At 43.0% G+C, this 14,707-nt stretch overlaps 1 protein-coding gene across 1 annotated transcript in view; it reads left to right on the top strand.

The window, feature by feature from the left end:
• Positions 1 to 1,922: 1,922 nt before the first annotated feature.
• The window catches only part of LOC115324271, a 38,481-nt gene continuing 25,696 nt past the window's right edge, over positions 1,923 to 14,707 (top strand). The window contains exon 1 of the mRNA XM_029984807.2: positions 1,923 to 1,974. Coding sequence (XP_029840667.2) covers positions 1,923 to 1,974 — 52 coding nt within the window. The remainder of the gene's footprint in view (positions 1,975 to 14,707) is intronic.

Here is a 14,707-nt window from a genome sequence, read left to right as displayed (position 1 = left end):
ACAAGTGTTTTTCACCCTGGAATACCGTGTCACAATAGAAATCTTGTATCACGTGACTTTTGCTCTACCCTGAACTCTAGAAGTGTTTTTTTCACCCGGGAATACCGTGTCACAATAGAACTCTTGTACCACGTGACTTTCGCTCTACCCTGAACTCTACAAGTGTTTGTTTACCCGGGAATACCGTGTCACAATGGAAATCTTGTATCACCTGACTTTCGCTGTACCCTGCACTCTACAAGTGTTTGTTCACCCGGGAATACCGTGTCACAATAGAAATCTTGTATCACGTGACTTTCGCTCTACCCTGCACTCTACAAGTGTTTGTTCGCCCTGGAATACCGTGTCACAATAGAAATCTTGTATCACGTGACTTTCGCTCTACCCTGAACTCTACAAGTGTTTTCCACCCGGGAATACCGTGTCACAATAGAAATCTTGTATCACGTGACTTTCGCTCTGCCTTGAACTCTAGAAGTGTTTTTTCACCCGGGAATACCGAGTCACAATAGAAACCTTGTATCACGTGACTTTTGCTCTACCCTGCACTCTACACGCGTGTGTTCACCCGGGAATACCGTGTCACAATATAAATCTTGTATCACGTGACTTTTGCTCTACCCTGAACTCTAGAAGTGTTTGTTCACCCGGGAATACTGTGTCAATAGAAATCTTGTATCACGTGACTTTCACTCTACCCTGCACTCTACAAGTGTTTGTTCACCTGGGAATGCCGTGTCACAATAGAAATCTTGTATCACGTGACTTTCGCTCTACCCTGCACTCTACAAGTGTTTGTTTACCCGAGAATACCACGTCACAATAGAAATCTTGTGTCACGTGACTTTCGCTCTACCCTGCACTCTACTAGCGTTTGTTCACCCGGAAATACCGTGTCACAATAGAACTCTTGTACCACGTGACTTTCGCTCTACCCTGAACTATACAAGTGTTTGTTCACCCGGGAATACCGTGTCACAATGGAAATCTTGTATCACCTGACTTTCGCTATACCCTGCACTCTACAAGTGTTTGTTCACCTGGGAATACCGTGTCACAATAGAAATCTTGTATCACGTGACTTTCGCTCTACCCTGCACTCTACAAATGTTTGTTTGCCCGAGAATACCGCGTCATAATAGAAATCTTGTGTCACGTGACTTTCGCTCTACCCTGAACTCTACAAGTGTTTTTTTTCACCCGGGAATACCGTGTCACAATAGAAATCTTGTATTACGTGACTTTCGCTCTACCCTGAAACAAGTGTTTGTTCACCCGGGAATACCGTGTCAAAATAGAAATCTTGTCTCACGTGACTTTCGCTCTACCCTGAACTCTACAAGTGTTTGTTCACCCGGGAAAACCGTGTCACAATGGAAATCTTGTATCATATGACTTTCGCTGTACCCTGCACTCTACAAGTGTTTGTTCACCCGGGAATACCGTGTCACAATAGAAATCTTGTATCACGTGACTTTCGCTCTACCCTGCACTCTACAAGTGTTTGTTCACCGGGAATACCGTGTCACAATAGAAATCTTGTGTCACGTGACTTTCGCTCTACCCTGAACTCGACAACTGTTTTTTTACTCGGGAATACCGTGTCACAATAGAAATCTTGTATCGCCTGACTTTCGCGGTACCCTGCACTCTACAAGTGATTTAATTGCCCAAATGAGTTTTATTCGTTTTGCAACGGTACTTAATTTTATCTATTAGCAATGTTTTTGCGAGTACCTATGACATGGGCATTTTTGCCAGATTATGTATACGCATGCACGTGCTTTCCGCAAATTATGTATACGTTTGTAATACGACGCACTACTTTAGCAACCTTAAGCGCTTTGCAAAAAAGGTTTTGAGTTTAGAGGCTATATTTATATTATCTTTACTCTTTCAGTGGGACGTTGCCATTGAGCAAAATGCAGCTTGTAGTTCTCGCCGTTGTGCTTATTCTACCGTCTTTTCTAAGCGGTAAGTTTCATTTTAAATATATATATATATAAATCGAACAAATACAAAAAACAAAAGTAGACAGGCTAAATAAAAACAGAAAGAATAAACATAGGGACGGACAGAACAACACCTATGTTTTTTTCTTTCTTTTTTTTTATTGAACTTCACCAACGCGCTCACGTCGAACTATGCAGGCTAGTTGTTTAAGAAACACCATAACCTAACCCAAAGACACAAAGGAAAAACTAACAGACAAGACAAGAATTTCGGTCGTCTTCTCTGTTATTTTATTTTTTCGTGTGTTGGTGTTTATATTGTGAAATATATTTTCATGTGTATTTTTCTCAAGATGAATTTTGTCCATTTTATTCCTATACAATTTTTCAAAACCTTTTCGAGTGAGGCCACCGCTCTTTTTGAACCACGTCACTCTTTTTGAGCAAGGTTTTAGAACGTCACGTGTCTGGCTAGGTTGTCACAAATATCGTTATTATTGTAATAATATAAAATACTTTAGTGTAGCAATAACATTCAACAGTTTCATGCAGGCTACACTGTTAAACTGATAATATTTTGTGGAATTTCTTAGTTCGAGAACGTATATTAATTAGCTTGAGGCCGCAGAAAGGTGGTTGCGATTCTCCAGGGTATTGCTTTGTTGGAATCTGGACCAAACAATAAACAAAGTCATTTTAGAAAATGCAAGTAATGGCAGGTGTCGCAAATAATAAACGGAATCGAAGTTCTATTCCAACAACCGGCGAGTAGCGCGGCTGTCGGGAGGCCGTCACATTAGGCAACGGCATTTCTGACGAGGCGACAACCGTTCCTGCTCCGCCCCCTTCGTGTAACACTGTTCAAAAAGCTTAGACAAATAGAACGTTCAACAGAGAGTGGAAACTCAGATGACTCGGACAAGCAAAACATCATAAATGCAGATCTACAATAAAAGAACAATTAATAAAAGGACGAAATTAAGGAAATAAAAACCACAGTCACCCGTAGCGACAAAACAGCACAAAACAGCCTTTCAACCGGTAAAATACGGCAGAGAAAGTGGAATCACGGGACAACGAGCACGAAAGAATAACGCTCAAAGTCAACCATTCGCCCATGAAACAAAGAGAAACAAGTACTTTTTTCTAAGCTCACAAGGAAAAGTTAATAGCAGTGGCACCCCCCAAAAAAACGAAGAATGAAAGAAATTAACCAGTCACTTTTAAAACGCCCAAACATAATCAAATTATGTGTCTCTTTAGTGCTTGCACAGACATACTTATCCCTATAATGGCAATAATATGAGGTTGGTTTTTTAGAAGCTTGGGTATTTGATATTCTATAGATCGTCGCACGGATAACAGTTTCATCATCTGGATCCAATCTGCATCCGCAGTTTTTGTAGCCGCTTCAGAACCGCATCCTCAAAATTTGAAACCACATCTGATCCTTAATTTGTACATTCGGTTTGCATCATGAGATCAAGAAATCCGAGCGAAAAGAGGATGCTTCTACATGCTTGTGGCTTGTACGTTTATGGTTCTCTTTGCCTCCAAAACATTTTTCCTCATTCCCTGTCAAAACAAGAACATGCTTTGCCAGGACGACTGATGTCCCTGCATTCGTATTTTTTTTTTTTTTTAGGGAAAGCCCTTTTTGTCGAGATGGAACGATCTAAAGCCATCTTAGGTGAGACCAGGTCTTGGCGTAAAAAACAATTTTCCCTCCGATTAGTACTTTTTTTTCTAATACAGCAATTTGCTCCTGCAGAAGACTGGACAATGCCCATCATACTATCACTTACTTATTCACTCTACACTTTGTGATCGCACAGAAATTATGGGCTGCCTTGGCAAAAATGCTGATACGGATCGGCGGATATCCACATCCCATCAGCATCCGCAGCCTTTGGCACCTGTATCCGATTCGTAATCCGACAAATCTGATTCAATTTTATCCGCATCCACCAGTCGACTGCAGATTACTACGGACGATTTGCGGGTAAGCAGCGGATAGGCAAAACTCTAATAATTTAATTTTTGTGTGCCCTTGCTAGTTCATATTCCTAGATACTTCAGAAAGAAGCGATGAAACTTATCGAAATCATCATATATTTTGTACAGATGTACCAGTTTGGAAATCTTCTGTTTAAAATATTTGTTTTGATCACCTAAAGTGAATTTTATTTTGTTTTAATAAGAATTCTTGACACGAACGTTTATATTCCCTCCATAATGTCGTGTTACATATCATAGTTAACGTGGAGGCAAATAATAAAAGAACAGAGTGACCCTTTTTTTTAACGCGGGCTGGGGTCAGTCGAGGCACTCTGGTGATAATTGCTATTTTACTTATAATAGTCCGAAAGATATACGAAGAGTAATCACAAGTTTTGACTTCTAGGCTGTAAAATTTTTTATTCAGTGATGAATAGGATATATAACATTTAAACCAAACATTGGAAAATCCTTTTTCCAGAAGCACATAACTTTTCAGTAAAGATCGGCACCTGCGGCGATGCACTTCCACTACCGGTGCACTAGTCTCCGAATGCCGTCCTAAATAAAATGAAGAAGAAGATGAAAGCAGGAGGAGAAAACAGACAGTAAGCTACGAGGTCTGCCTCGATTGGCTATTCTGAGTTTGGGAAGGGGGTGGAAAAATGAGAGTAGGAGGAAAGGAAGAGCGGAGAGACGACATGACTGTCTAGCCAATACACGCGTTAACAATAAGCGCAGTATCGTGCGGGCAAAGAATCATGACAGTCGTACTATCGAAAATGGCACAAAAACTCAAAGCACTGAAAGTAGGTTGTTTGCATGGTACAAATGTTCGTCCACAGTACGAAAGCGTGAAGTTCAGTTATAATAATAATAATAGGTTTATTTCCAACAAGAAAGGTACAGTGTTGGTGGGGGCTTTGGAAAAAAGCTGTGTGTACAGCTTGACTAGTCCTAAGCCCCCCTAAAGCAGCAGCTACAAGCAGCGTGGACAGAAAAAAAAGAAATACACTGAGAACGCTAAACAAAAAAGAGATTGAACAGTTGGCAATGAGATATATGAAACTAAAGAAAATAAGCAGGCACTATAGAATAACGTCACTTGCTCATCGTTCAAGGCACTATAACAAAAAATACAATATTTAAGAGTAGACAAAAAATAGCACTGCCCCACATCGTTCAAGGAAAAACCAGAAAAATAGTCTACGTTAATTAATTGTACAATACACAAAACACAAGCACATTCCCCTTTACAAAAAAAAATAAAAATACTCAGAAAATACACACAAAGGCACCGTTCAATCGTGGCCGATTTGCCGAGAGTATCATGTCCCGCAAGGTACCCACCGATAACGTGTCAAGTTCTATGTTGTGCATATGAAGGTGGTTAAGGATGGTCGGTAGTGTGTATGCTATAGTATGATGGCCATAATTTGTTCTAAAAAGAGGCACTTGCCAGGGCTGCAGAATGCGCGTTTGGTACGAGTGTACTTTTTGTGTTAGATTCGCTAAATATTCAAGATGATGTACATGCATGTTTTTATCAATCATATATTTTGCGCAAAGGCGATATCTATACAAATCAAAAATTTTAATTACACCCAGTTGAGTAAAAAGTGAATCCATTGGACATTCGAGTGGGACTTTGCAAATACTTCTTAAAATCTTTTTTTGCAAAATGAATATTTTTTTACAGTTAGTAAAAGTAGTTGTGCCCCATACTAGATGACCATAGTTTATATGGGAATAAAATAATGAATTATATATTAACAACTTTACCTTAAGGGGAAATATGTGTTTATTACGATATATCAAGCCAACAATGCTGGACAATTTGGATATAATGTAGTTAACGTGATCATCCCATGACATTGTCTCTGAGAAAAAAATACCCAATGTTTTAAAAGAAGAGACTAACTCAATTCTAGAAGAGTTTAAACATATGGTCTTGTTTATGTCAACTTGTTTATTCTTTGGGCGAAATAGAACTGCCTTAGTCTTATTTATGTTTATTTTTAAAGCGTTACATTTGCTCCATTTCGCTAGTTTTTCTAGCGTATCATTCGCGGTATCTATGAGATCTGAGGCGGTATCACCAGTAAAAAATAAACTAGTGTCGTCAGCATAAATGATAAACTTCGTTGATCGGCTGATATTTACAATGTCATTTACGTAAAGGTTGAATAAAAAAGGGCCCAAGATGCTTCCCTGGGGAACGCCTGACCGAATAGATTTTATTGATGATGAATGACCATTAATATGTACGTATTGCTGACGGGAAGACAAATATGAACTTATAAGTAGTAACAGTTGACCACGGAAGCCATACATTTCTAATTTTTTAAATAGCAAATCATGATCAAGATAGTCAAAGGCTTTCGTAAAGTCAATGAATACACCGAGAGTTAGTTTGTTATTTTCAAAGTTCTTAAGGATATATTCTTTCTGTGCAAGAAGAGCAAGCTCAGTGGACCGTTGTCTGCGGAAGCCAGATTGAGATGAACTTACTAGATTATGATTATCTGCAAATGAAGTCATTTGTAATAGTAAAATTTTTTCTAAGCCTTTCGAAAACACTGGCAAAATTGAAACCGGTCTATAATTACCTAGTTCATTCTTATTACCTTTCTTATATAAAACCGTTACTTTTGCCAGTTGCATTCGCTTGGGGAACACGCCATTTTGCAAGGAGAGGTTGAATATATGAGTCAGACAAGGGGAAATAATATCTATCACATACTTTACAGGCTTTATCTGTAAACCGTCGGCGTCACAACTTTTACTGTTTTTTAATGCACGGAAGACAGATATTACCTCTAAATTAGTAACGGGACTAAGAAACATGGATGCACAATTTCGAAAATATATAAACTTGCAAGCATCTGAGTCTGGGGTGTCTTTGACTAAACTCACGAAATAATCATTGAATACATTCGCTAATGCTTTTCCTGTCACTTCCTCACCATCCCATTTTATCGTTTCTACTTGTTTCGGGGTACATGTACGATTCAGGACGGAGTTTAGTTTTTTCCACAAAATATCAGTTCTATTACCACATGTCGAAATGAAATGAACAAAATATGTTTCTCGAGCGTTTCGAAGTTCTCTGTTTAACTGGTTGCGATAACGTTTGAAAATTGAAAGTTTTTCTATCTCCTTTGTTTTCACAAATTTTTGATATAGCGCGTTTTTTATACGAATTTTTTCAAGTAATTCCTTCGTAACCCATGGTTTACGAATTTTTCTAGAAGGACTTATTGATTTATATGGAAAACAGCTTACATAGAGTTTTTGAAATCGAATCAAGAACATATTGTACGCTTTATTTGGATCTGTTTCATGAAGGACGTCACTCCAGTCCATAGAAGAAAGTTTTCGTCTAAAGTCATCCAGGCTATCTGACGTTATATTCTGAAACTTTACTACCGCCGGTTTATTCTGTCTTTTATTTATGTTTATCTTCACACACAAAAATATACCTAAGTGGTCGCTTATGTCAGTGATTACTACGCCAGATTTAGTTTGTGATGGTGCAAAGCTGGTAATAAACAAATCAAGCAGTGTGGAAGATTCATTAGTGATCCTAGTAGCCAAAGATATTGTGTTCATACATCCGCCTGCTTTAATTAGCATATCCATCTGTCTTTTATCCGCAGTTTCTAGTAGCATGTTTATATTGAAGTCGCCCCCCAGGATTATATTGTATTTATTTTCATTTGCGAACTCAAGAAAAGATTTTAGGAAAGCAAAAAAAGACGAAATATTACCAGCCGGCGGACGATAACAAACTGCGATAATACTGTGGCCTATCAATACAGACAGAATCTCGTAATTTTGGTGAACACAGCAGTAATCAGTAAGCATCTCGCAGGGCATGCTCTCTCTTAGCAAGAGTGCCACGCCCCCTCCCCGACTTGCGGTGCGGTTTAAAAAATACGTATTATACATCGGTAACTTTAGAACGTCATTAGCATCAGAAAACCATGTCTCGGTAAGCATTATGATATCAAAGTCAAAGCTGAATTGATGAAAAAAAAGGTCAAGTTCGTTTGCTTTATTTCGTGCCGATCGAGTATTTAAGTGAAAACATTTGAAGGAACCGTCGTACTCTTTTCCCATGAAAGACTGTAGATCGGATGGAAGAAAGTAATCGGTGTCCGACGTCAAATGCAGGGCATCATTTTTATTTTTCGACGACGAATGTGCCGTATCATTCATTGTAATGAACAGTTCTTAAAGTGAACAATAAAAACAATAACAAAAGAACGTCAAGCGAGTTTGTGCAAATCATCCAGAGACCTAATCACATGCACCTGATCTCTCTCCTTTTTGCGCACGAGAACATTTCCATTTCTATACCAGACGTACTTATAGTTTGTTTCCTTGGACCATTCTTTTGCCTCCCGAAGAAGCGCCCTGTCGTGAGTCGTTAGATTTTCCAAGATGTAAGCGTTATCTTTTCCTTTTTTAAGTGCCGATCGTTTGTTTAGCCACTGATCTTTAGTTGTCTGGTGAACGAAACGAACGATGATACCTGGCGTTTTATCTGGTTTGCACGGCAGCCTATGAACTGCCGCGACTTCGTTCATTGTGAGGTCCGGTACAGCAAGTTTTCTTGCGATTTCATTTACCTTCACTAGCAGGTCTTCGTTATCAGTTCTCGGGATGCCGTGGAATTCTAGGTTCAGTTTTCGGCCTCTCCATTCAAGGTCGTTCACCTGTTGCCTCAGTGTCTTTATTTCCATCTCGGCGTCAGTTCTTTCCAGCCTTTCGACCCGTTTCTTCAGCTGTTTCATTTCCTTGCTATGCTCCTTCATTTCCCTTAGCACTTCGTCATACTTGTCAGACATTTCTTGCATGGATTTTTCGATACCCCCCACGGTCTCTTTCAGGCTCATTAGACTGTCCAACTTGGCGTTTATCGCCGATAACATGACGGTTATGTTAGGTATCTCCTCGGGCGCGTTTTCTTCCTTAGCACTTTGACTTCCCCGAGATTTCGCGGTTTTGCAAGTTTGACACTTTCACGACTTTCGCAATGCATTACCTTTTGAAATAAAAGTGGCCTCCGAGACTCCAGAACAAGGTAGCAGATGGTAGTTGTATTTACATTCAGAACAGTCTAACTTTAACTGAGTTCTTTTCACTTGTTCGGAACATGACGGACAAACATTTTCCATGCTTTATAAAATAAAAAAAGAACAATGCAACAGCAGCAGCGGCACGCAACAACAGAAGCAAAAACCAAAAAAAAAAGTAGACGAAACTAACTAACCTGTAATGATAGCGTGAACTCGTTCAGACAAGGTGCCGTGCGCGCTGCCGCTGCTGCTGTGTGCCACTGTGCGACGTGCGGGTCCTTTTGAGCTCTGTGGCCGGTGACGTTTGTGGCCGGTGAAGTCTTGAACCAATCCGAGCTCGTGGCTGCTTGCACGTGCTGAGGTGACGGACGCTGATCCAGGGACGTTGATAGCGGCTGCTTCTTCCCGATTGTTGTCTGTAATGATAGCGTGAACTCGTTCAGACAAGGTGCCGTGCGCGCTGCCGCTGCTGCTGTGTGCCACTGTGCGACGTGCGGGTCCTTTTGAGCTCTGTGGCCGGTGACGTTTGTGGCCGGTGAAGTCTTGAACCAATCCGAGCTCGTGGCTGCTTGCACGTGCTGAGGTGACGGACGCTGATCCAGGGACGTTGATAGCGGCTGCTTCTTCCCGATTGTTGTCTGTAATGATAGCGTGAACTCGTTCAGACAAGGTGCCGTGCGCGCTGCCGCTGCTGCTGTGTGCCACTGTGCGACGTGCGGGTCCTTTTGAGCTCTGTGGCCGGTGACGTTTGTGGCCGGTGAAGTCTTGAACCAATCCGAGCTCGTGGCTGCTTGCACGTGCTGAGGTGACGGACGCTGATCCAGGGACGTTGATAGCGGCTGCTTCTTCCCGATTGTTGTCTGTAATGATAGCGTGAACTCGTTCAGACAAGGTGCCGTGCTCGCTGCCGCTGCTGCTGTGTGCCACTGTGCGACGTGCGGGTCCTTTTGAGCTCTGTGGCCGGTGACGTTTGTGGCCGGTGAAGTCTTGAACCAATCCGAGCTCGTGGCTGCTTGCACGTGCTGAGGTGACGGACGCTGATCCAGGGACGTTGATAGCGGCTGCTTCTTCCCGATTGTTGTCTGTAATGATAGCGTGAACTCGTTCAGACAAGGTGCCGTGCGCGCTGCCGCTGCTGCTGTGCTGTTAACGTGCTTAGAAGAATTATGTGGCTGTGTAACACGAGAGCGCACGACACAAGAGCTTCAACGGGAGAGCGCGCGACAGGAGAGCGCCGCGACATGAGACCGCGTGTCATTAGAGCGCGCGTCACGAGAGCCCGTCTGCGCGCCTTGGGAAGGATCGATATTTTGGATCTTAAAATACATTTTTTCGTGGATCTGAATTTTTGACACCAATGGGAGTCGCCTTTCGAATGCTTCATTAAATTTAATTGGATGAGTGCACAGATCTGTGAGGAGTCAAAAAAATGAAATTGTCGCTAACTTAAAATGGAGAATTAAGAGCAGAGTTTTCGAAATATAGTTGTTTATTGATTAGTTTAATTATATATAAAGAAAAAAAACATTGAAAGACTGAATGACTGAAACGCCGTGGAGGATGTCTAGCATGCACCTTTCATCGTACCCTTCAACTATATTGCTCAGATTCTTCGCTACGCGAACGTAGGTAGCCTTGCTACTAATTTGAGGCTCTCCAGGGAGTATATCCGCCAGATATTGGAATGCACTGGAGCGTACGGTAGGGTACAGAAGCCTACCGTGCGCTCAGGAGTCACATCACTATCATGTTTAATGCTGGCATACGTCGAGAAAACGTCGAATATGGAACGCGCTAGAAATCAATCCGTACGTTCACACTATTAATGACGAAATATATGACTGCAGTCACACATCGTGCAGTATACTGGCTGTCGCGTGTCAGTTATTTCAATCTATGACAACCCAGTTACGACAGAAGAAGATTCGATACTTGACTGCTAAAGGAAAAGGCAGCTTAGGAACCGCAGCTGTTTTTCAGCGGTCTCGTGACGCACGCTCTAATGACACGCGATCTCGCGTCACGGAGCTCTGCTGCCGCGGGCTCTCGTGGCGCCCCCCTGAATTATATAGCTGGCCGTCTTCCAAGCGAGCACGAATAATGGCTAATATAACACTTTTTTTTTCAAACAGAACTTAAGGCGAGTTGCGAGCAAAACACAGAGGAGCGTTCTCGGCCTTACCCTGTTTAAGTGGAGGGTCCCAGGCCGCTAGTAGTTTGGACATCGTAAATGGTCGGTTGTCTTGATGTGACAGTGCGTGCTTTAGAGGTTCCCTTTCTGTGTCGTTGTGACTATAATCGCGACACATTGCAATACGAACAACGGAGCGCGTGGCTTTCTGTGCATGCTGCTCAGCCTGGGGACAGGCTAGGGAAGGTTACGCATGCGCAGTGAGGCCAGAGATACGAGGATTCGCGTCAAACTATGATTTGCCTTGACCATCGCCCGGTGTGCAACCGCTTTGGCTCGGCGCGTGAGCTCTTGTCACGGCGCGCCGCGGCGCCGCGATTCATTTTATCCATTTTGCAGCGGTACATATATTTTTGTTTATTAGCAATGCTTTTGTGAGTGTTTATGACGTGAGCGATTTAGTCAGATTAAGTAGACGCATACACAATATTTTCCGCAGTATATGCATACGTCGCTGATACAATGTGCCTTAACACTTTGCGAAAAAGACCTTAACACTTTGCGAAAAAGATCTTGAGTTTAGAGCCTATATCAAGGCGAAAGCCTTACTTGTCCCAGTGAGCGAAAAGGCGTCGTATATAGCCATCAAAATACGATTGAGCGGCACGGGTCGCTCAATCGCATGTTCAAGGACGGTGCTGTCCTTGGCGTCGTCCTTGAGGTCCTCCTGTCGTCCTGGTCCTCTAGGACGACGTTACTTGTCTCATTACGCGGTAAAGCGAAACCGTTGTGCTCGAAAGATGGCCACACAAATGACGTCACCAAGCACATGCCGCTCACGCTCACGCTCAAGTGCGGGAGTGTGATGTCACCGCCGGAACGCCGCGTGCAAAAGGTGCGCTTCGGACTTCATCTGTGCTCGTTGAGTGCTTTGTGCGATGGACTCTGAGGTGACCGCATCTACATCCACGGCCTCAATATCGGCAGCAGCGTTTGCATCTACGGCAGCTTCCGCAGGCAAACGTCACCGGCCACGGAAATACGTCGCCCTAGATGTCGTCCTCATCACTCTCGACATCGTCCTTAAGGCCATCATTGAGGTCGTCCTAGAATTTGACCTAGACGTCGTTCTTGACGTCATCCTAGAGGTCGTCCTAAACGTCATTCGTGACGTCATCCTGAAGGTCGTCCTAGACGTCGTCCTCTATGCGTCGTTCTCGACGTCGTCCCAAACGTCGTTCTCTAGGCGTCGTTTTCGTGTTCGTCCTAGAGGTCGTCCTAGAGGTCGTCCTATACGTCGTCCTAGAGGTTGTCCGAGACGTCGTCCTAGACGCCGTCGTTGACGTCGTCCTCAACGTTGCCCTAGAAATGGTCCTAAATTTTAATACCATGCAGAAACATTACTCGAACACATTTCCACCGGGTAACTATAATCCTTTCGCCTTCCTATACGTAAGCAGTCTTAAGTGTATTCGTGTAATTTTTTTTCTTTGGCATGTTTCGTGTAGAATAGGAAGGCTATACCGTAGTATGCCAACAAGCAATGCCACGTAAACAATAACTCCACAACTGGAGCGGCTGTTGACACCAATAGCACACTGCATCAGAAACCTCGTCGTCGGACGAAAACCGTGTTCCCTTCAGATGTTCTTTCATCTTGAAGAACAGTCAGAAGTCTGATGGCTCGAGGTCCTAACTGTGAATATGGTGAGGCAAAACGTCTTGGAACCGCAGCTCCTTCAGTGCGCAGTTGGTCTCGTCAACAGCCGCCCTCAATATTCTTGGACGGCATGAAGGGACTAGTGCACCGGTAATTGAAGTTAATAGCCGGTGGTGGAAAATTTATAGAAACGTTGTGTGCTCTTGAAAAAAAGATTTCAAACTTTCATTTGAATGAAACATCACTCAATGTTTTCCCCGAATAAAAAAAGTGGTAGCACAGGAAGGAGAACTTACGAAACACACCTCTTAGATTAAAGGGTAACTTTGGTCGAACGTAAAACCAAAATAGCTGACTGGTATCAATTTACGCAGACTAAGTTCGAACACTTCCAAAATATTACACTAATAGGAAACCGCGATTCCCTGTAAAACCGATATTAAAAATGCTACCACTGGCTTCTCTAAAGGCATTTAGCTAGTCGGCTGCTTATCAAGCAACAATGTGCCGTGATGTCATCTTCGTTTTCAAGAAGGTTTTTTGTGCTTATAAAACTAAAAGCGCTAACAATAGATAAGGACACAAAAGGAAGGCAAACAGGACGAGCACTTAATTTTAACTGAATATTTATTTTAAAAGCAGCTAAAACAAACAACCCCCGAAAAAGCCAAGTTCGACCGAAATGTCCAGATTGGCTTAGAAGGAAAACAATCATGTAAGGTTGTCAGGTACGTGGACGACTAGCGGGTACTATGGCAACGCACTGACAATCTTTTGACGCGCCAGGTTGTTGAGAGTGAGCTGAAGGTGTATTATGACAGCTCAAATGGCTTAAAGTTCACTCACTAACTCCCAGAGGGCCAGTTTCTCCAGTTTCTGAACTTGAGACTGCAGATCACGGTAAACCACATCTGTTGGAGTTACCACCCGCGCTCCAAAAAGGAAATCCTCGCCTACGATTAGGCACATTCCAAATTAGTCAAAAGTGAGATTACTTTGTCCTGTCTCCAGGCGGCACTTCAAAAGTCACACCATCATGCTATACTTGACAGCTTCAGCCTGCAGGTTAATCCACTTAGAGGTGCCGGTTATACAACTTCACGTTTGCTTGGAGTTGCCAAGACGCTGCTGAAAAAGATCAAGGGCAAGTGTCAGGGTATAAAAGAAAAAACAAAAACGAGACCTCAGGTCATCCCCTACTTGTACAAAATTTCACGCAACTTAAAAAGGTGGCAAAAAAATTTAATGTTCCGCTCTTGTTTTCGGCGCCATGTAAGTTGGCCCAATTATGCTTGTGGATCCAAGAGAAAAAGAACGGCACGCGCTTGTGCACCGTCAATCATCCCAAAAGATTTGTGGAAAGTAACGTAGGTGTGGTGTACAGAATACCGCTTACATGTGGCGGGGTGTACATCGGCAAGAAATGACGCTGCGTAAATGAGAGGATGCGCAAGCATGGCCTGTATTTGCGTTCAACAACAGGACACCTGCCTCCTCAAAAAAATTGGGTTGTGTGTATGTTTATACAGCCTAGAACTTGGTCTGCCTCACAGGGGCGACGAGTCTCCCAGCTGTAGATGAGCAATTTAGCTAGTGCAGTACAACCGCTAGCCTGGGGTCTTTAACGTGCACCACGCAGTAGTGATACACGACCGCACGCCGGTACGATGCTCATCCAGATCGAAACGGGCAGGGGCGGGGATTGAGCCCAGGACCCCTGGGTTCTGCAGCGCGAGCTTTCGCTCCATGTGCTCCGAGCTGGTGTGCGCTAGCCCACTGGGCCACCGATCCCCCCAAACCTGCCTCCTCATTGCAGACAGTGTCAGTGCAAGCCCAACTTCTCAAATACCACGATCTTTCACGTGCCCGTGAAAATGTCGCG

The sequence above is a fragment of the Ixodes scapularis genome, unplaced genomic scaffold (assembly GCF_016920785.2).
Source record: "Ixodes scapularis isolate PalLabHiFi unplaced genomic scaffold, ASM1692078v2 ptg002746l_1__unscaffolded, whole genome shotgun sequence".
Taxonomy (NCBI): domain Eukaryota; kingdom Metazoa; phylum Arthropoda; class Arachnida; order Ixodida; family Ixodidae; genus Ixodes; species Ixodes scapularis.
This window is presented reverse-complemented; position numbering and strand designations above follow the sequence as displayed.